The 22,068-nt window shown below is 43.9% G+C and overlaps 1 protein-coding gene across 1 annotated transcript; it reads left to right on the top strand.

Moving 5' to 3' along the window:
- The first annotated feature begins 7,172 nt into the window (after nucleotides 1-7,172).
- Nucleotides 7,173-18,320, top strand: PPIF (peptidylprolyl isomerase F). The gene is made up of 6 exons (XM_074907127.1): nucleotides 7,173-7,425; nucleotides 8,740-8,770; nucleotides 9,628-9,716; nucleotides 11,874-11,970; nucleotides 12,759-12,834; nucleotides 13,289-18,320. The coding sequence occupies exons 1-6, from the start codon at nucleotides 7,237-7,239 to the stop codon at nucleotides 13,422-13,424; spliced, it is 618 nt and encodes a 205-aa protein (XP_074763228.1). The 5' UTR covers nucleotides 7,173-7,236; the 3' UTR covers nucleotides 13,425-18,320.
- The last annotated feature ends 3,748 nt before the right edge of the window (nucleotides 18,321-22,068 follow it).

Raw genomic sequence — 22,068 nt, 5'->3', positions numbered from 1 at the left:
GGAAAACCCAAGGCTTTACCAGACAGCTGACTAAAGCAGAGCTCTTGAGAAACAGTGTAGAGAAGAAAGGTCATGAAGACATGACAATGTAAGGCAAATAATTGTGTAGAAAGCTGTTAAGTACTGGGGAGGGGAAAAGATCAGAAAAGGGACTAAATTGAACCAAAGACCCATGGAAAAAATAATTCCAAAAAACCAAGTACTATAGCAGGGATGAAGAATGAAAAACATATTTGGGAATCTGGGGTGCTGATGGTGATGTGCTGCATGGGACCATGGGTCCCACACAGCCCTGTGCATCTGTGAACACTGCAAACCATTTCCCACTTGAGTTGCAAGTAAAAGTAACTTCTAAAATGCACCTGAACCTAGAATGTCCTATTTCCGTCCTGTCAGTCTTAAAATGCTAAATGTGTGCTGCTGTTCTCCTTCCTTTCACCTGGCTGCATTTTCTAATGTTCTTGACAGTGATTATAGGAAGTGTCTGTACTCCTCTGGTTTTGGTTTTATCAGTTATACATCAGTTATATCACAGAAATGAGACCTGGTCAATGCAGTCACACAGCAAGAGAAAAGACGAGGCATGGCAGGAGCTGGTAGTGGTGGGAAAAGAGATGTGGGTTTCCATGCAAGTAGGTGGTGTAACAGCCTCTTGGGATGGAGCGGGGGGCAATGGGGTGCTGACTTCCACTCCCTGGGAAGGAGCTGCTAAGAGTCTCCTCTGATGAGTAATTCCTGCGCAGTTCCATTTTCAGTAAGATCATCCCAAGCTTCAGACTCGTCTTATTCATACAAGATGAAGTAGCATGACTAACCAATTCTATAAGTATTTCTTATACTATTACCTTATTACTTTTTCCTCAGACCAGAGGTGGTACTTCACAGGTAAATAAACTGAACTGATCCCTCTGTTATAATTGAAATTTCTGTTTTATAAGATAGAAAGGCTCCTGTAACTTTTGTTGTATCTTAATACTGTCTTGTAAGTATGCAAAGCATCTCCCCACCTACCCACAGAAAACACCTATCTGGACATCCTGAAGCTTTGTGTGTCCACTGGGAATAATAGCTGCATTTTTCTTGTAGCCCAAAACCAGACATTCAGAATGTCCCACAGCCTCACCAGGCTATTGTGATCTATCCGTAAACATTCATGGACCAGCTGTAGTGGTGTATGGACAATCTTCTGGGAAGCTGCAGGCAGCTGCAGGGTGCCCTGGGCACTACATAAAGGCGCTGTGTAACCTGACGTATTAGCAGTGAGTTTCCAGACATTATGCAGGAAGATTGAGTAATGAATTCCAAGCAAGCAATGTCACTCAGAACTTCTGAAACGAAAATGCTAATCACAACTGCAAAGAGCATGAGTGGATTGAGGTTTTATTGTATGACTATTTGTAGGTAATTAGCATGAAGTCATGGGGGGAAACTCCTCCTTTGTGTACAGGATGTGCTGGAGAGAAGGTTCACGTTGTGAGCTGGGTTACTACAAGTTTCTAAGAGGAAACCTTGATTGGGGGAAATGTTTCTTAGCATTTTTTTTTTCTTTTAATCTCTAAATGTACCTGCATGGCTACTCTATGCCCTTTGAGATCTTGTACGACTTAATTTCACACTGCAATCACTTTATATAGTGGCAAGGCCTTTCACCACCTCCCCCACTCTAGTCCCCATTCATAAATAAATGCATAGCACAGATACAGATCACAGAAATCCTTTCCATCTCTCAACTGATCTAGCTTGGCCAAAACCTTGAAGAAAAAAAGATGCTGAGTGTTTTGAAGTGCAGCACATCCAGGCCTTGCAGGTAGAGGGTGAGAATGCCCACTGCAAATTCCTGCTCTCCCCACTTAAAATCAAGATGAGTCCCTGGATGACCTCTCCCTCTACTAACAGTCCAGATTAGCAGAGTCCTTGAGATAACTACATTCCAGATGTGCAAGGGTTCTTAAAATCGATGTTAAATTCAATACTATGGTAATTCCCTGTATACCAGTATCAAGTGATTTCATGTGAAATCCACTTAGTAGTTTGCTGCAGTCTATATCTGAGTTTTTATTTGCATGGTCTAAGCATACAGCCCCATGAAGAGTGTATCAAAGTGTGCCACAAAGATGAGTTGTATGTAGTTGCATTCTAGCAGATGGTAGGCTGCAAAATGTGATCTTGTCACAGCTGCCAAGATCAATCCAACAGCAGTAATCCAAGATTGAATAATACAATTAACCTGAATTCCTGTGTCACAAACAAGTTGGCATGCAGTTGGACAGTTAGAATCAGGAATGTGTATCACCTTTTTACCAGTGCAGTGTCTGTCCGCTCTGAGGTTAACACCATCTCAAGCCTCTTGAAATCAAAATCACCAAATTTAGGTCATGTTTTAAGTATTTATTCCTTCCATTTCATTAGAAGAGTCACTTAACTGCAGTTGTGGTTTCCTGTCTATCTTGGCACATTGGTGGTACTATTTACACAGTTACTTCATAGTCTTGTTTATGAAGACTTAAATTGTAAGCAATGTGTCAATATGAAATACCGTATCATTTAAGGTTCTTTTTCCTATGCAGGAATTTCTCTGCTAGGACATAAGAAGTGTCCTTTAATAGGTGTGTTTCTAAAAATACCTATTATATCAAAAGGATCCTCCTTGTTTATCCATCTCTAACTTCGATATTGGCTTTTGAGATTGGGGAAAGGGAGAGAGAATGATGAGTTTTGTGGGGTGAGTACCCACCTCACTGCTGGCTCTGCTGAAGCATCTATCTTGACTTTTGTCTTGTGCTGCTACACTCTGTTGCCTACCGTGTATAGCGCAGGGATGTCACGTGCACACATTTTCTAGCCAAATGTATTTATCTCCCAGTCAAATGTTGCAGAATTTCAGCTATGAATATATCTTCAAACGGATGTGTCCAAAGCTCCACCAAAATAATTTGTTTGCTGAGCTAGCTTTAAGCTTCATTTGGTAGTGATCCCGGGTGGTCTTTGACAGAGTTTTTGCAGCATTTTTTCAGTCCTTCCTGGAAAGTGACCTCTGTAACTCACAAGTTCCTAGTCATACTATCTACATGAGTTTTAATTCACCTGACTCTGCAGGAGTAGACCATAATGAGTGATTCATTAGCTTTATTGCGTAAGCCTAGAGAGAATAATTCAGTCCATATTCCCAAATAAAAAAAGTCCCCACTGTGAAAGAGAGTTGTTTTGCCTTCTCACCAAGGCCTGCAAATGAGGAAAACTGCACTGTTTGCTCTACCAATGATGCCAGTGAACTCTTAGCAAAACAGTTCAAAGCTGTTCTGCAAGTATGAAATAAGATGGTATTTTCTTTTGCTTGTCTTTTGTTTATTAAATAGGAAATCCTTCAGATTCAGAACTGTCTAGTGGCTACTACAATTAAAACAAAATTAAAAAGAGTGTGATGGTTTTTATGGTCACTACAGAATAAGCAGATTGATGATTAGAGTAAGTGAAGTTATCATTTCCCAAAAATGGACTTGAAGCTGAGCGGATATGACAAGGTAACTAGAAAATGCATACTGATTTAGCTACTATTAAAAAAAACCAAACCAAAACACCAAACACCAAAAAACAACAAACAACCCACAACCACCACCTTTAGATTATTAGTAAAGGAATAGAAAACACCAGTATGGCACTCTATGTAAAAAAAGTCATTGTTCATCTCAGATACTGTGCAAGGATCCCCTCATCTCAAAAACATTCATAAAAGCAGAAACAGCTCAGAGAAGGGCAATAAAGCTTATCCTAAAGACATGGAACAGCTTTCTTATAAATAATAATTGAGTTGGCCGTGACTTTTCAGTCTTGAAAAGAAACGACTGAGAGGAGAAAAGATGTAGGTCTAAAATTATGCACAGTACGACAAAGATGGATACCAATCAACTTGTCTCCTCCAGTACAAGAAGCAGGGTACATTAGATGAAGCTAATGGGAGCAACAATCCAAACAAACAGATTCTTGATGCGCTGCGCAGTGGGCCTGTGGAAGGGCAGCTTCCAATTCATTGCCAAGGAAGCTGCTGATGCTACGAGTTAAGGTAGGTTCAATGAGCAGGTAAATACACAGAAAAAAACCCAGAAAATATTTCTACATACCAAAGTCACATCCAACTTGGGAAGTTCTCTGAAGTAGAAGCAGTAGGAGGTTGAAAGCATACTGGCCTACAACACGCTCCTTCCGTTTCCACTCTTCCTTAGGCATTCCTTTGAGACAGAATTTGGGACAAGATGGATCCTTTGGCATAGTCTAATATGGTTCTGTGGTTATAGAGCATGGTACATGCTATAGTCATTCCTACAATACCACCAGCTGTTTAATTGCTATCTGAAAACTCTTAACTTGCTAAATTTATCCCTGATGTCCTTCCAGTTAATGGGCATAAAGTATGGGTCTCTCTGGAGCGTGTGCCTGAAAAATGGTGTTCATCTAGGATTTCTCAGTGATCTGTAATTGTACATTGTGTTGTTCTGACTTGAACTCTGTGGTCAGAGCAGTGCCTTGACTGACAGCTTTCAGATGATACAGTGAATGTCACTGATTAAGTCACTTCTAGATGCTTGACAACACAGAATTTAAGCGGGATCGGAAGTTTGCTGTTCCTCACGTTGGGGCTGTTTTTGTGTGATTCTGTCATACTGTATTACATAATTCATTACTCTAACCTTCATTAGAATAATTTATAATACAAGGAATGTGAAAATTACAGGCATGTAACTGCTAGAATCACCTTTGGTTTTCTTTTTTTGATGAATCACTTTAGGAGCTATTTTACCACATTCAAGGGCTATAATATTTAACAAGAGTAGCCTGCAGTACTATAGATGAATGCTTATTTAGTTTTGATGCCTTACTGTCTTAAAATAATCTATATAAAAGCATGCATCCTTTCTGTAAATGTCTTAAGAGAAATCCTGTTTCCATCTGGGAAGCTGAAAGAGCAGAGCAGGCAGACAGAATGTCATGTATGTGCAAAGTTCATTTTTGCAGAGTCTCAGCTGTCCAGTTGTTTCCCGTTAACTGCAAGGTTTATCATAAGTGAAAAGAATCAGGTGTCCTGTGTGTCCTTTCCTTCAGGTGTAATGGGTATCCTGGGTTTGAGTAAGTGGTGGGGATTTTGGTAGCAGGGGAGGGGGCTACAGCAATGCCCCCTGTGAGAAGCTTCTCAAAGCTCCCCCAGCTCCAAGTCAGACCCACCTTCGCACCAAGGCCGGGCCACTTAGCTGTGCCTCTTTGGTAACGTATTTAAGAAGGGGAACATGGGACTAGTGAGAAGAAGTTTTGAGAACATCTGTGCGAACACCGAGGTCAGTGGAAGAACAGAGGAGAAGGAGGGGAGGTGCACCAGTGTAGAGCCCCCCTGTATCCCACGGTAGGATAGCAGGGCCCCTCCCTGGCCCCCATGGGGGTCTGTGCTGTGGCAGATGCCCATTTGCAGCCTGTGGGGGCCCCACACCGACCCAGGTGACTGTGTCCAAAGGAGGCCGGGACCCCGTGGGAAGAAGCCCCCGCTGTTGTCGTTCAGCACTGGGGGGATTGCAGCACGTGGGGGTGACCCACACGCCTGTGGGAGTGACTCATGTCGGAGCTGGTTTGTGGAGGACTGTCTCCTGTGAGAGGGGGACCAGGCTGGAGCAGGGGAGGAATGCCAGAAGTTCCCCCTCCCCGAGGTGGAGGAAGCGTCAGGACTGACCGCAGCCCTCATTCCCTGGCCCCTGTGCCACTGGCGGGGAGGAGGCAGAGATATCAGGAGCAAAGCTGAGCCCGGGAAGAAGCAAGGGATGGGGGAAGGTGCTTTCAGGAGGTGCTAATGATTCTCACGCTCTTCCTCTGTTACAGGATGGTGGTGGTGTGTCTGTATTAAATTTATGTTGTGGTTTTTTTCCTGTACTTATCTTGATTCCCAAGCCTTTTGCTTTACTTTCTCTTTCCTGGTGTTGGGGGGGGGGGGGGGGGGGAAGGGGGGAGTGAGCAGCTTCATGGTGCTCAGGTGCTCTCTGAGCCCAAACCATGACAATGGGGCAGAACACTGTAGGTGCAATGCTTGTTGTGGAGAACAGAACTTATTTTGCTGTTTGTTTTCAATGAAAAAAAAAAAAAGTCTCTCATACCAATGGGCTTGCATCAGTGATATGACTGCTGATTGAAGCAGTGCTGATACAGTAATGGTAGGTTGTGGTTCACCTACCAGTGTGGAACTGCACTATCAATTATTCAGATGAAATAAAATGTATGCAGATTGTAAAATATCCCAACAGGACTAGTTTTTTAGAGACAGTGTATACTGGCTTATGAGAGGAGTTGTCCTGATGCTAGTATGCTAATGGAAGAGCTTTCTTTGACTACGCAGATCAAGAGCAAAGCAAAGACATTTTGTGGCATTTGGAAAACTTTTTAAAGTTCTTAAATACAGAATCAGGATGGCAACTGGAGAGGATTTCAAAATAATATCTAACTGAAATGCATACTAAGTATTTTGATGTAAATCAGGAGAACTAAAATGATGTTATTTTTATATAAAACATGAGACATATTTCCCTTTATAAACCATTTAACCTAGACTACTGTAATCTTTCAAGGCAGGCCTCCTGGCAAAGCCAAGGTCAGGCTATGAAACGATGTCATGGGCACCCCTGGAGGTCTGTGATGGTGATGCCACAGGCTCAGGTGCACCTGTTTCGTCATGTGTCATGAGGTAATTCCGTGGGCGTTGTCGGTGAGTGACGCTGTACCGGCCGGCCATGACTCCTATTTCTCCGCTGCACCCGGTGATCCCGCGGCAGCCCAGCCTCCCCTGCCGAGGTGTTTTCCCTGGGGCCTGCGGGACAAGCCCAAAGGTGTCGCGTGGAATTACAGTATTTTAGAGACTTCCCATCGCTGTTGATCCCTGAGGTAAGGGACTGTGATGAAACGTGCCAAAACCCCCGCCAACACCCAAACAAACGACAACAAACAACAGCCCCTAAAAATCGTTGCGAAATGGTGGGCGGCGAGGACGGTGCGGGTCCCTCTCGGCAGCCGTGGGGGCGGCCCGTTGTCAGGGGGAAGCGCCAGCAGCTGCCGACCCTCGCGCCCCCGCCGCCATTTTGGCCTGCGCGACGCCCGTCGCCCCCAGCGGGCGCTGTGGTCCGCGACGGAGCCCATAAAAGGCCGCGGCGGCAGCCCCCGCGTGTTTCTGTGTGCCGGTGCGTACCGCGCCGCCTGCCTGCCTGCGGCATGCTGACGCTGAGCGCTGCCCGCCGCCTGCTGCGCCCGCCCGGGGATCTGCTGCCACCGCCGGGGCTCGCCCGCCTGCGGGCGGCCGGTGCCCGCGGTTACTGCGCGGCCGGCGCGGACCCGCCGAACCCGGTGGTGTACTTGGACGTGGGCGCCGATAACCAGCCGCTGGGACGTGTTGTGCTGGAGGTAGGGGCGGCAGCTCACCTGGCGCCGGGGCCCGGCCCACAGTGTCCGGGGGGCGGTGGGACGCCCGGGCATGGCGGCCGGTGAGCGGCAAGGTCAGGGCAGTCCGGCGCGGGCGGAGGAGGCTGGCGCGGCTCCCGGGGCCGCGGGCAAGGCGCAGCCGCCCCCGGTGTGGGCGCGAGAGGGGCCCGGCGGATGGCGGCCCTCGCTGAGCTGCTGGGGCCGCTGCCCGGCCGCCCGCGGGGCGACGCTCCCAGGGCGAGAGGGTGGGAGGCGGGCGGGGGTCGGGGCGCCAGGCGTCGGCTCGACGCGAGCAGCCAGTGCCTGAAATCACCGTCCCTGCGGGGCGGCTGCTGGGGGGCGGCTGCGGCCCCTGAGGCAGGGGCCGGGCCGTGCTGTGGCAGGAGCCTCGGCAGAAGGCGGCTCTGGGCCACAGCACGGGAACTGAAGTACTGGACAAGAGTCAACTTCGCGCCGCAGCGTTCCGCTGGCTTGAGCGGAGCAAGCGCTGTTCCAGCAGTAGCAAAGCGCCCGAAGGCCCGTCGTGGCTCTGGGGTCCTGCGCTGCCCAGTGAAGGGCAGGACCCCCACCTTGCCGCACAGGGGTTGGCATACTCCTGGGTCTTAGGCCGCTCTTCTAGCTTCGTCCTGTTTTTTCCTCTTTTTTCCTGGATGCTTATTGTTTGATTCTTAGTTGCCAGTTTTCTGAGGTGCTGCCTCTTTGAGCTTCCTGCTCCGTGTGCGTTGAAAGGTTAGCACAGCTCTGTTTGAACTGGCAGCTAGCTCAACAGCCAGCGAGCAACTGGCTCTTATCATTAAAAATTCAGTCTCTGAAGTACTTAGCCATTTAAAGAAGGCCCGAACAGGAAAATTGCAGTATACACTGCACCTATGAAAAGCACGGTAAGTGCCAGGACTCCAGTTGCGGTGTACCACATACCCTTGGGGCTGGGCACGTGCCTCTGGATAAATGCATTTCAACAGATGGCTCTATGCTGGGGAGAGTTTGATCTCTGGTTGTATCCAAACTGGCTTTGATCCTTAAGATCCGTTGTAAAGATCCTTCTTAGCTATTGCTAAATTATTGTGTTGATCGATTAAATAATTAGACACTGCTCAAGTTGCTCTTCATCAACTGGCCAAAAGTTGTATTGAGGGGATATTTTTAATGACTAGCCAAATGCTTGGGAAGTCATGGTGTTCCTGGAATTTGGGGTGACTTGTGATTTCACATAGCTCCTTACCTTGGGAAGAGGGTTCAGTTGTACCATTCTCCCATGTAGGCTGACTTACTGATTTGATTATTTTTCTTTAACAGCTGAAAGCTGATGTTGTTCCAAAGACAGCAGGTGAGGCAGCATCTCCAGAATTTCATACTTTATATATTTAAGATTTAGGTTGCGATTTGCAGGAACAAGAACATTCTTTTACCTTTTGGAAACTATTTCCATGTTTCATCCCCATTTATTAAATGGAGAAATATGAAATATTCTTTGTCAGAACAGTGCTAGTGAGGAATTATAATTTGTTGCTGTTCCAAAGTTTTATTTTGTAATTTGTGCCAACGTTACAACCTCCATGTTGGGTTATCCGTGGTGAATAAATATGTTTAGAAATACATTAGTTTGCAAATGGGAAAGGGTAAACCAAAGGGATGGTGTTTTAGACTTTCCAGAGACCATGTAGGGTTTTGTTTTCCTGGTTGCTAGCTGCTTACTGCACTCATGTTACAAAGTTTTTGTGTTCTATCACGTGCTTCCTTCCTCATCTGTTTAGCAGTTCTGAAAAACTACTTTTCTTTCAGTTTCCAGTAGATGAATATCCTTAAAAAAAAAAATCATCTTTGCAATTACTTTAGAGAACAAAAGCTTAAGTCAGAAAATGAAACTTCTGACTCCAGAGTGGTGGTTTTGAGGTGACAGGGGGATTGGAGTTAAGATATAACAGCAAAATAGAGGAGATGAGATGGTAAAGGATTGTGTTTGTACCTTCTTCTGAGACGAAACAAGCTTTGTTTCCTTAGCTTTATAATGGAGGGTTTTTTAAAGGATGGAAACAACTAATAGATCAATAATACCTAAAAGATACTATAAAATTTTTGAAGTGTATAAACTTAGGGCATAGTTAATCCACTTGAGTTTAATTATGTTATGTATATGTATATGTCATATATGGCAACATAATACTTTATGTTTTGTTTTCACAGAAAACTTTAGAGCTCTTTGTACTGGTGAAAAAGGATTTGGGTATAAAGGATCCACTTTCCACAGAGTGATTCCTTCATTTATGTGCCAGGTAATGGTTTTTTTTTCACTTCTCCTATTAAATTTATTTGTACATTATTTATATACTTTTAGAACCAGTAAGACTGTTAGTAACATTTTAAGTGGCTCTGCTCTAACCTTTGCTAACTACAGAATAAAGAAGTGACTGTGACTTGCATTTGTCATCTTTTTGCTATGGCTGTTTCTTAGCCCATCCTTTGTACAAATAAATGTAAATTATGTGTAGGCTGTCTTAAAAAAACCCCTGGCTTAAGGCTTTCTGCTTTTGTATAGCAGTGTACTTCAGTGTGGGGCATATCGCACTTGCTTGGGAGAAGTATTTGTGGGTAGAATGACTCTCTTTCTAAGAGAGCTGAGAAAACAATGTGTCCGTTCTTTATTCCTAGTAGAATAATCTGATCACAATAGAGAATGTGCGGTTTTTTAATTTTTTTTTTTTCTGAACATCTCCCTAATACAGAGTGGAGGAGGGAACCAAAAAGGGTTTGGGTCAATTTTTTGGGATGACGTACCTGAAATGAATTTTATTTTGATTTAAAGGATGACTCTTTCAAAATTCTAAATCAAAGTTCATGCACATTAACATTTTTTTCTTAAACATCAACAACAACAAAACAAACAAAATCTTTTTGAAAGCCTTTTTTTTTTTTTCTGTGCTTGGCAGATGAACAGGAATTCAGCTGCTGTATTGCACTGGATTGTATGATTCCTGGTGGTCCTCTCTTCCCTTAAAAGAAGCTACATTTCAACAACATTGCATCGTAGAATAGCTCTGTAATAAATCTGAGATGAAGATTATAGTAAGCGTGCTTTATTTATTAACCGATGATTGCCATGGTCCCCCTTCCTCACTTTTTTTAAACTAAAAATACAGCTGTCAGAACAATCTTATGACCTATTTCTGAGAAATGAAAGGAGACAAGTGTCCTGTAAAGGACCTATTTTCTTGCCTTTGAAATGCAAACTAGGATTTTGTGATACTGACAAAGGGACAAAGTTTAGAAGTCTTGCTGGGGTCAGAGATACATAAATATAAGAAAAATGGAAATCCTAGTCTCAGTTCTACCACTAATTTGTAAAGTTCTGTGTAAGTCTGTTGTTCTTGCCTCTGTTTTGTCGCTGTAAGTGGACCTGAAATGAGGATACTAGGTGGTTGACTAGGTGGTATGGTGAGATGATGAACTGATGTTTAGGAATCACTTAGTAGTCATTACCAAAATGGGTAATGTCAGAGGTTTCAAATATTTTCAAGTGAGAGGAAACAGTAGAGGCCTTCCCACTTGTTGAGATGCAGTGTTAATATGATTCAGACAATTGGTATAGCCTAATTGGAGGTCATCACACCCAGGACTTGGCGATTCAGATGCCTCCCCACGGCATGCAGCATGCAGAGCATACTTCTGGGACTGCGTAGGAGTAAGCCCTGACACCACCTGTAATAGATTGCTCAAGGTGAGAATGGAAGGATGAACATCACATGAAATACCTGTTTAAGAGTTGGGTATAAGAGTTCCTTGCCGGCATGGGTGGTGTCACCTGTGGGAGAGGAGGTGGCAGACTGCTGGAAGCCGTGTTAGGAGCCACCTTTGGATTCACCGTGGCTGGGTGGTTTTGTTTTGTTTGTTGGGTTTTGTCTAACCGAAGACAGGTGGCCACATCTGTCCCAGCAAACAGCATGTAGCTGAGGGATGTTTAAAATAGCTCAGGTGTTACACTTAAACAATAAAACCTAGACATAGCAAGTAGTAATAATGGAGATCCTGGCCAGTGTTTATACCTATTGAGAGAAAGAAAGAAAGGGAACCAAAAAAAAAAGGTCTCAAGTCTTGCCTACGGTGAATTTGGGTGATTCTGTTTTGAAGTCTTTCAGATGTTTCTTAAAAGTACTGCTGTTTGATACATTTGGGAGCAAGGCTCCAAATGTAACACAGAAGGGTGGTTGTTGGCATCATGGATGTCAGTTGCAGAGTATTGCAATATCTGGAGCAGGAGTTTACTTTTAGTTTGATTGTATCTTCATCTAGTGTCATGGGTTTAAATCCTCATGTGACCATAGAAAATGTGCTGATGTTTTTAAATTAGAGCAAGCGAATATATTTTCAGTAGCATCACTTCTAATATTGAATAATGCTTCTGTCAGTAAAGTTAACAGCCATTTCTGTTTCAGGGTGGTGACTTTACAAATCATAATGGAACTGGTGGAAAATCCATTTATGGCAGTAGGTTTCCAGATGAAAATTTCCTACTTAAGCATGTAGGACCTGGTAAATAAACATATTTGTTCCACCTTCTGATGGCTATAACCTATAATGAAGCATTGTTTATGAAGATGTGTTTAAGAAAAATATGGGGTTTTTAGATGTGTGAGGCACTTGGTGGTTACACAAATATCAAGGAAGTTTAACAATGTATTGTCCCTGACATGTTTATTTGTGTAGACTGCTGTACAAATACAAGTCAGCCTGTAATGGGTGATATTGCCACTCTTGCCCTTACTATAAAAGGGACTGGGCAAAATAAATTAGGGGGGTTTTTGTATTTAAAATTCTACAAAGGTGAAATTACTCTTTTGTAAGTCATAGACTTGAATTTTTACTTAGGAGGTTACTGCAGAAGTGAAACAAAGCAATCCCAGATTTCTTATTTACTAGAGGCATGTCCTTTTAAGCTCAAACTAAATTGAGAAAAAATAAAGGAAAAGCCGTACATAAGAACATCTGATTGAATTCCATAGTCTCTTTTTCAGATTGTTACTTCCTCATCACAGGGAACTACTGCTGCTGTTGAACCACAGTAGAGGTTACCTGATGTTAATCGCATTCAGGACATGTACAACTAATTAAATTATTAACATTCTTGTTGTGGAAAGAAGGGAGGCTGGGCTCGAGGGAATAGTCAAAGACAACAAGTTGGCATTAGAAGTCATTTGGAGACAATGTGAAACCATCATATCTTCTGTCTGTCCGTCTTCAGTCTAAATGTGCAGAGGAAAACTGTCTTCTCCACAACATACTTGTTACACCAATCTAATAAGCTGCTGCTGCTGTTCTAGGTGTTCTTTCAATGGCCAATGCAGGACCCAATACAAATGGATCTCAGTTCTTCATTTGCACTGCAAAAACTGACTGGTAGGTTCGCAGCTGTGCATATTAACCTGATTAATTGATGCCTGGATTCGGAGGGTTTGGGGTTTTCTTAGTTTTTTTTTTTGTTGTTTGTGGGTTGTTGGTTTTTTGTTTGGTTAGTTTGTTTTGGGGGTTTTGTTTTTAATTTCCAAATTACTTGACTCATAATGGAAAATAAATTGTTTTGTGCTACTTGAGGGAGGAAGGGCTGTGAGGGTAACAAGGCTGCTATCCCTCATAATGCTTTTGAGGGTAACAAGGCTGCTATCCCTCATAATGCTTTAAGATCCAAAGCTAAAAGTATTTCATGTCACTTGGAGAGCAGTTCTGTCTTTGCTGTAGAGTTGACCAGCAGATGAGAACAATGAAGACCTGCTAACACCTCTGCACTGAGCTTGGTGTAGTTCAGTCTTTATGTTGTTTTAAGTAAAACTGTCTTTGTTCATTTGTTTTACAGGCTAGATGGAAAACATGTTGTTTTTGGGCATGTAAAGGAGGGAATGGATGTTGTGAAAAAAATCGAGAGCTTTGGTTCCAAGAGTGGAAAGACCTCTAAAAGGATTGTCATTACTGACTGTGGACAACTGTCCTAGCCTCTTGCCCTACCATTCAGGACAACTTCAACTCTGTGAAAAATGAATCAAAAAACCCCCAAAACATTTCTGATCCCATGAGTAGCATTTATGGAACTGTCTTTTCTATTTAACTTGGTCCAGCTTTTAGATTTACATTGAATAATATTAATTAAAAGCATCAGACAATAACTGAAACATGTTTTAACTGAGCTACTTTGGTAGTCACACTGATTTGGTGGAGTCCCATTGCATTTTGAAAGGAGTAGTACAGTCACCCAGAGCATATATAACTCCAGTGTTGATACTGTTCTTACTATTCAGATGTTTCAGGTGTTAGAATCGGTGGTGGAGTTGACAACTTAAGGGTTTTATAGTTGCAGATTAGATATAGATTGAGAAATATGATGTTTCCTGGTAATGCCTATTCTGTTTTGTCTCATCACTTTGAAAAAATAATACTAACTAGTGCTCTCAAGGCTGTCTGCAACACAGCTGTCAGACATTTTCTTTCCATGTCTCAATTTAAGTGTATGCATTATAATTAATGTGGTTTTTAAAAAACTAATAGTGTTTTAATCTTTTTCTTTTTTGTAGTCTCAGACCACTGTTTAAAACTGAACTCTACCTTACCTTCCTTCAGTGGAGTAATTTGACTCTTAGGTTAAGTAAATTGCTTTAGGTTGTGTTAGCATACCACTAGAGCTCCTCCTGGGCAATAAGACCATAAATTAGCCAAAAGATTGTGGGACTTTTTTACTATGCAACTGTGAACTTAGTTGAAGTGCAGTTCTGCTCTGCAATCTGGTTCTGTGAGAAATACACCACAGTTCTCAATAGATACAGCCTGGTTTTGCACTTTGAGAATGTAACCAGACTAGATTGAGCTTGCTTGAGTGAGAAATAGGTTTCATAGCTTTTTTGTCCTGTTGGTCCTGCAAAGTCAGCCCAGCTTGGGTATTTCTTGGATTATGATTTCTTCTCATACATCATCATCACAAGTCAAAATCGGTCACCGCAAAATCACAAGGCCTAAGTGGTGCAGCAAAATCATTAGTGTTGGAGTGGATGCACAAGAAGGAAAGAACTCAGCTGATCAAATAAACATGTTTTTATAAAACAGTATGTTTTATGGGGAGTGCTTGAGCAGCAGCAAATACTGGAACCATGCTTTTAGAATTGTTAAAGCTGTAAAGTATTAATTCTTGTGGGGAAAAATCACTTGACTGTTTCTGTGCAATAATCTTATTACTGAAGAGAAAAATAAAATGTGATGTTTCTCTTCAAATGTGAATTTACTTCCATTACACTCTGATAATATGTGGGTTTAAAACTGTTTTGCACTGGATTTTTTTTCACCAAGGGCTGCGTTCTTGTATGTATGAGGTAGTATTCGGAGTGTAATTTTGCAGAAAGTGGAATTGAAAAGCTTTTTATTCTTTCCACTATACCCATCATTGTAGTATTTTTTTAAATATTAATTTGTGCTAGTTTGGATTATTTCAGTTTAATAGAACAAGGATTTTTTTTGAGTTCTCTTAATTTGTATAAGAAAAATAATTAAACACAGTTCTACTACAAAAAAGAAGTCTGTTTTTAATGTGACTTTGCATGCTTACTTGAAAGTAGGAATGTGAGGAGCTGAAACCTGTTGTGTTTACTCAGGCCATTCTGTCCTGTCCCATCCCCTTTGCAACGGGTTGATGTGGTGGTATTCAGAAGCTGTGCTTTGCGTCTTGCTAGTGAATCTAAAATATCTGGGATACAGATAGCAGTTCAAGTTCTGTGACTGTTCTCTTGCCTGATTTATTCCATCAATTTGCAGAAATAGTGAGGAAAGTGTAAATTTACTGGGTGTTTTTTTAAATTTCTGAATTTCTTTTCAAAAAAGTTGGTAATTCCAGCTTTTTGCTGGACAAGTGAGGGAAAGCTCCTTCCTTGTGTGATCGGAGATGACCTTAAGAATTTAGCATCTTCCTGTGTGTCAGTGGTATATGTGGATTGGAAAGGCAATGGAAGGTGCTTTGCCACAAACCAGTCCATTTTCTCAGAACTGTGTTAAGCCTTAAGTAATAGTATTATGCATGTTATAATGATGTATTAACATATCGCTGTGGCTTTTACAGGCACATTTATGCCCCAACTTCTGAAATATAAAAGCCAAAACTTTCCATCAAGGCTCACAGTCTTGACTAGAGGATAAATATCAAGACCTGCAGAATCACTGTGATTTCTAACTGGTTGCAGTGTCTTGATGGGGCTGGCTTTGGTTTCCAGACACCACTCCTCCGCATACTTGTCTCTGCCAGTAGAAAGTCTTTGTTCCCTGGGTGCTTAGAGCAGTGTAACGTCGTCAGTGTTTTGACAAACAAGTCAATCTCTTATTAAAGTTTTCTTCTATAAAGTATCTTCCTCAAAATGGATTTTTCTGGGGTTCTGTTCTTCCTGGGTTGTAGGGATCCTAAAGGACTTTCTGTGAGATAATGGACATGAGCAATCCTGCATGTAAGCAGGTGTTTTGCTGATCAGGGATACCAATTAAACTCAGACACCAGAGTGAAAAGAGCAGGTGTATTTTTACTTAAAATAACTAAATCATGTAACAGGACAGAAAACATACAGTAAGAAAAGACAGAACAGTGTGCTTAAATGGGAAAATACCGTGTAATGCATCAAATCATTACTACCTGAGAAAGAGAATAGTGATTGAGACAGATACATCACCACTTGCGTACTTTACCATCATCCAGGTCAGCAGTTGCTGGGGGAGCTCCGGTTACAGCAAGGGTTTGGAGAGCCTGTCCCAGCAAGGGGGAAATCCTATGTGGTGCGTCCACCCATAGGTGAGGCTGCCAAAGTCGCTGTGAGTGGGTCCAGCCTTATATACCCAAAAATCAGCAAGCCAGAAGAGCTGGCACCTTTGTTTTAAGCGGAAATACCTGGTTTCAATCTCACATTAGATTCCCCCCAGAGCCTGGCCAGGGCTCAAGGAAGAAGCCAAAGGAGTTTCTCTGCTTCTCTGATCAGATTATGTGCAAGGTCTCACATCTGGTCTAGGGGACAGACTCCTGCCTCTATGACTCTGATGTTCTATTAACATACAAAGGAGGGGAAAGCTACATTCAAAGTAGCTACATCGCATCAGGTCATGTAACCAGACACCAGCCTCAATGACTCTGTTGTTCTATTCACATACAAAGGAGGTGAAAGATACATTCAAGGTAGCTACATCCTTCATGTATATTTCATTAAAGATTACATTCCGCGTTAACAGTTTCAGTTCAGGGCCTGTTGCTCAGGCTTCAACACTTCCACCTTTTACATCAGGATAGGTGGTTTATTATAACTTAGTATAATACCTGTTGGCATAATGGTTACCAGTTATGAAATATACAGGATTCATCTGTAGGTCAAATCTGGCTTGGGCCTATTGTCCAAGCCTTAGCACTTCAGCAAGACAGATAAGAACCTCAGCCTCGGCAAGGACATGACAAGGACATAGCCCTGAAGGGAGGACAAAGAACTCGACAGACAACTCCAGGAAATGGGTTGGGTGGAGAAAGATATTAAGCAAGGCTGATGTGGCAATTCTTACCCAATCGCAAGAAGGCTTGAAGCATGTGAACAAAGCTAACTATCCAATCACAAGGAATTGTATCACATAACATTCGTGTGCACAGGAGAAAACATTATAAAAGGGCTTGCTTAGCTTCAATAAATTGGCATTGCTTGATCATATTGATTGTGTGCTTGTCCATATCTCCCACACTGGGTTTTCTATTGGGTTTTTTTTTTTTTTACCCCTTCCCTTTATTTAAAAAGGCACAGAGCTCTATTCCAGTATGAGTCTTGCACCCTGCAGCATTGCAAGAGTGTTCCTGTACTGAAAATACGCAACTACACCTGGTAGTAAGTATACCTGTGCAACTTTTAAGAGTTGGTAGTGACACCCCAGGACACCACAGCAAGGGTTGCAGGACCTTCATGGCTGACACCACCCCTCTGTGGTCCTGTGGCTGTTGGTCTTGGGTAGCTTGTATGCTTTGATACACAACTCAAAGACAGGATTGCAGTTCATGGGCAAGTACACAGAAACCAGCCTTTGCTAGTCATTCTTTGCTGAGATCTGATTTTGTACAGGTTCTAAAGTGCCCGTCACTTTCCTATTAGCCTTCATGTATCACAAACAGCTACTAGAAGAGGGTTCTCCTTTTGCAGCCTACCTTGATGGTTATGTCAGCTTCAAAATCATGGACTAGAGCAGGAAGAGTTAGTGCCACCAGTTGTGACTTCCTTACTCTAGGATTTTGTACCACTTCATAGCAAAATGATGTAAGTTATGACAATAACCTCTGCCTCGTAGCTCTGTTGTGTACAGAAAAGGACTTTGACTTCTGAAGTTAATCCACTGCTACTGTGAGATAGGAAACTGCCTGAAATTATTTTTTAAAATACATTTAGATGTTAAATGGATATGCTTTCCTTGTCTTCTGCTGATAAAAGCCATGATCTTAAAGCAATTCAGGACATGGTTTATTTTAAAGCAGCTGAGTGATCCTAGAGTAACTAACATTATTCATGTATATATTAAAAGTGTGGAAGGTTACTGTTGTAGAGTCTGAAGTATGGTGTGGTATTGCCATCCCCTGCCTGGGCTATGTTCCCTTGGTGCTGCTGCTGGCACAGCCGCTCCGGGCAGAGCTGGTGCTCAGCTTGTTACAGATGGCCATTGATTTAAGTGGATGATTTTGGACCTTATGATGAAAAATAATAATGATTAAATAATTGAATGGAATTTATAAGAATATTTGTTTTGTAAAACTCAGAGAATAATTGTGTATTCTTTTAAGTAACTATGAAATACTGTATAACCATGTAACCAGCTGTGCTTCTGTGAGATTACCTGTAAAGTCTCAGACCAAGACTGCATGGGCCACATAGTTCAATAAATATTATTCTTGAAATAATACTTTATTGTTTTGCATGTCAAAAGGTAAGATTAATAGAAATTAGAGAAATGAACTGTAACAACCTGCCTATGTCTGCAAAGTTATGAAGAAACTAGGTAAAAAGTAATTCTGAGGGGGAGATGGCGACCACCATGGACCACTGACACCCCAGGCTCATTGCAGGACTCCAGTGTGCATAACTGGGAAGAGGCGTGGATATTAAAATGATTTACAGTAGTTAGCATGTTTATGTATGAGCACTTGATTAGTATGTATTATTGTATTCTATATAATCAACATGTTACACGAATTAGGTGTGCGCTGCTGGAGAGACGAGTCCCCTACGCACCCAGCGCTGCTAACAAAGGAGTGTCTGGTATCTACATCCTGTTGGTGTTGATAAGTTCTCGATACCGGTTTTGGTAACGGGCTGAGGGGGCCGGCGGTGCTGGGCAGTCCCTGCTTAAGGCCTAGCGGGGATTGGATCAAACCTCGGCCTTTCTGTTGTGAGAAATAGATCTCCCTGCTAACGAGCAGTGCAGAAGTTATTTTTCCTCCAGTGCGTTAGATGGCAAGTGCCCACTTCGCTTTGGTCCTCGGCTGCTGTCAGGGGTCACAGCCGGAGCCTTCCCCGGCAGGTCCAGCGCCTCAAGCTCTGCCCAGAGCTGCCCGCCGCACCCGCGGGCGCTCCCCGCGTCCCCCCGCGTTTGCGGGCGGCCCCGAGCTCCCGCCGCCGGGCGCTCGCGCTCGTCCCGCTGCCCGCGAGGTGGCACCACGCGATCGCTCGTGGCGCGCGGGACACCAGCGGCCACCGCTTCGACGGCGCCGCCTCCTGCGCAGCGCAGCCCCGGCGGCGGGCGGCGGGGCGGGCTGGGGCCGGCCGCGGGTAGCGGCTGCGGAGCGCCGGGGCTGCGGCTGCGGGCCTTGCTGGGTGCGACCCCTTGAGCGACCCCTCCGTTCAGCGGCCGCTTCAGCCCCCGCGCCGCCCCCCCGCTCGTTACTGAAGTAACGCCTTTCCCAAGCGCAGCCGCGCAGCGCCACGCTGCCGCCTACTGAGGTGCGATGTTGGAGCGGAGGGGAGCGCCTGAAACACTTGGGCCAGACTACTGATAGGAAATCCTGCACAGCTCCACTAGGTGACGGAAGAGAAAGGAAGGTATTTGCTACGGAGTTGCGGTTTGGAGGAGAGCTGAGGGCTGGCGGGTGTGCTACTGCGGGTTTTCACCCGTATGTCCAGAAGTAAAAGCTCGCACCCTGGAAGAGAGGTTGGCACATCCAGGCTGCCGCTGGGGTGAGGCACGGACACGCCGGGAAAAGGGCCTGCAGAGCCAGCTCCACGGTGGCCACCGCTGACACACTTCCAAATGCAACACAAGTGAGAAATCACACACTCAGAGGGCACCCTTAGGTAACGCTCAAATAAATATACACAGGAAAAAAAAAAAAAAGAGTTTATATTTCAAAGTTGTTTCAACAAACTCACAAATGTTTTTGTTTAGTCTCATGTTTTAATTATTTGTTCCAGACTTTCTGCTTACATAAATTGCTTTATTTGGTGCTAGACCGAAGCTATGTCTCTTTGTTTATAAAGTTTAAACACTTTGAAGTCAAGACATTGAGGTACAAAATGTTGTTATCTTTTGTAATGCCCTATACTCTGCTGGTAGCAATGTGTCAGCAATCAGAACCTCACAGAAGTGAATTACTTAGAGTAGAAACAATTTTACACAACATTTCAAGGACAATCTGGATGTCCTGCTGCTAGCTGAGAATTAGTAGCTGGACAGACACTTTCTACCCAATTTAGAAGTAACCAGGCTAAAAAGACATTGACTTTCAAGTGAAAAACTTTTAAATCTTGAACTGCAAGTTTTTGTATTAAGTCTCACTCTGTTTAAAGACATGGTATGAACGAGCTGATCACAGGTGAGTTTTGGCCCAAAATCTTCACAGCCCAAAACATCAGTTTATTGCACTGTTGAACTAAAAACTGGACCTTGGCAACAATTGTCCTGAGCCTTGATGTTACTTCTCCAGTTATCACTGCTCTGATTTTTCCAATACAGCTCTAGATAAGCCTTTTCCATGCTCTTCTGCCTCCAAGTGGTCCGTGTGTCTGCCAGGGGATGCTGCACAGGGTGCTGTGGCCACCCAGAGCCTGCATCCTACGCTAGCCATGGGTGGACTGCCAGATGGTGGGCAAAAAAAGAGCCACAGCACCGTGAAAGCACAAGTACCTCTCCCATGTAACCTCTTTCCCCTTGCACTGGTTGAGGCCTGGGAGCCCCACATCAGGGCCACGCTGTGCTGTGCCACAGGCTGGCAGAGCCCCTGCCTTGCTTCCCTATACATCATTTCCATCCTTGTGGAAGGGGACTGTGTAGCTTGCTTCATGTGACCAAAACTGCTTTCCCAGCAGTAACCAGCCTGTGTGAGGACAGAGAGGCGGACAGAGAGGCAGACAGATATTTGCAGTGTTTTATTCTTCTTCCCAAAACCTCCAAGAGAAGGAGCTTCTGCTCCTGCACAAGGTCACCCATCCTGCCCTGGTGCGGTGGAGAGGTGGGCTTGGAGGAGCTGTAGGACAGGAAGGCTGCACCTGGGGAAGCAGGTGACTCACTGCTTTGGGAGGCAAATGGGAGCAAAGAGGTGGTTTTTTCTTTTGTCAGAGCTGAGGCCAAGGGTATCAGGGACTGGCAAGAGTGTGATTTAAGAGCTGGGATGAAGGAGGACCTTCACTGTGAGCTATAAATGGTGGAAGATGAAGGGACTTGGAGGCAGGAGAGCTCCCTGTGACAGGAGAGGGAGGTGATTCTGTTACAGGGGATCTGAGTGTAGACAAGCTTGTTCGACTTCAGATGCCATGCCTAAATGGAGAAAGGTTTGAGGGACCTTGCTGCAGAAGGTTGTCAGTACCTGCTGCCTGTTCTGTCGGTGGTTACGGAAATATCCTGGGACATAGCTGGAAGTAAAATGTTGCTTGGTGTTTTGACTTGAGTTCACTGCAACCGTATCAGAGGTTAACACTGATGCCAAATTGCTCTTATTATTAACTAAATGAACAAAACCCTAAAATTCGGTTTGATGAAGTTTGAGAAGAATGGAGACAAATTTACTCAGCAGCACACTTTATTGTCTCTCAAGAATTCAGCAAAACGTTCAGGTCCCAAAGGCCCCAGTGAAGAGCAGCATAAACAAGTAGGTAACCGGACTTTGAACTCTAAAACTGCTGCTCTGGTCTACTTGTCCCCAGTGAGGAGACAATTCGTCATCTGATTTGATGGCATGCTATGCACTTTGCTTGACGTTAGCCCATGTTCACTATGCATATATATTTTTGAGGACTAAAACACCAGTTATAGCTTGTGTGTAAATGTCAGTGTACCTCCAACCAAACAGCAGCCCTTGCTGTGCGTGCTCCAATGTGTGTGCATGTCAGCAGAGCACCTGCTTAACCACAGGGCTCAGAGAGGGTTTCTCCAGTTGTCCTCCCCCCCAGTCCTCACCAAACGTGGCCGCTGCAGCTGCAAGCAGGTGGGTGTAGGGTGAGGGAGCAGGCACAGCAACCACCCTGTGCTGCCGCTCCTCAGGCCACCCAGAGATGGGACATTGCTGAGGTCCACCCTGGTCCATGCCAGATAGAAACCATCCCTCACCAGGTGGGAAGAAGCAATGGCTTCATATAATTTATTATTTATTAGGAAGCTGCATTTCTT

Source organism: Athene noctua, chromosome 5 (genome assembly GCF_965140245.1).
Source record: "Athene noctua chromosome 5, bAthNoc1.hap1.1, whole genome shotgun sequence".
NCBI lineage: Eukaryota > Metazoa > Chordata > Aves > Strigiformes > Strigidae > Athene > Athene noctua.
This window is presented reverse-complemented; position numbering and strand designations above follow the sequence as displayed.

Bases quoted from the DNA above. Each gene is read 5' to 3' on its own strand.
- PPIF (XM_074907127.1), top strand. From the start codon at position 7,237: ATGCTGACGCTGAGCGCTGCCCGCCGCCTGCTGCGCCCGCCCGGGGAT. The intron at 8,771-9,627 runs GTGAGGCAGCAT...TTGTTTTCACAG, and splicing joins TGTTGTTCCAAAGACAGCAG to AAAACTTTAGAGCTCTTTGT. The intron at 11,971-12,758 runs GTAAATAAACAT...CTGCTGTTCTAG, and splicing joins ACTTAAGCATGTAGGACCTG to GTGTTCTTTCAATGGCCAAT.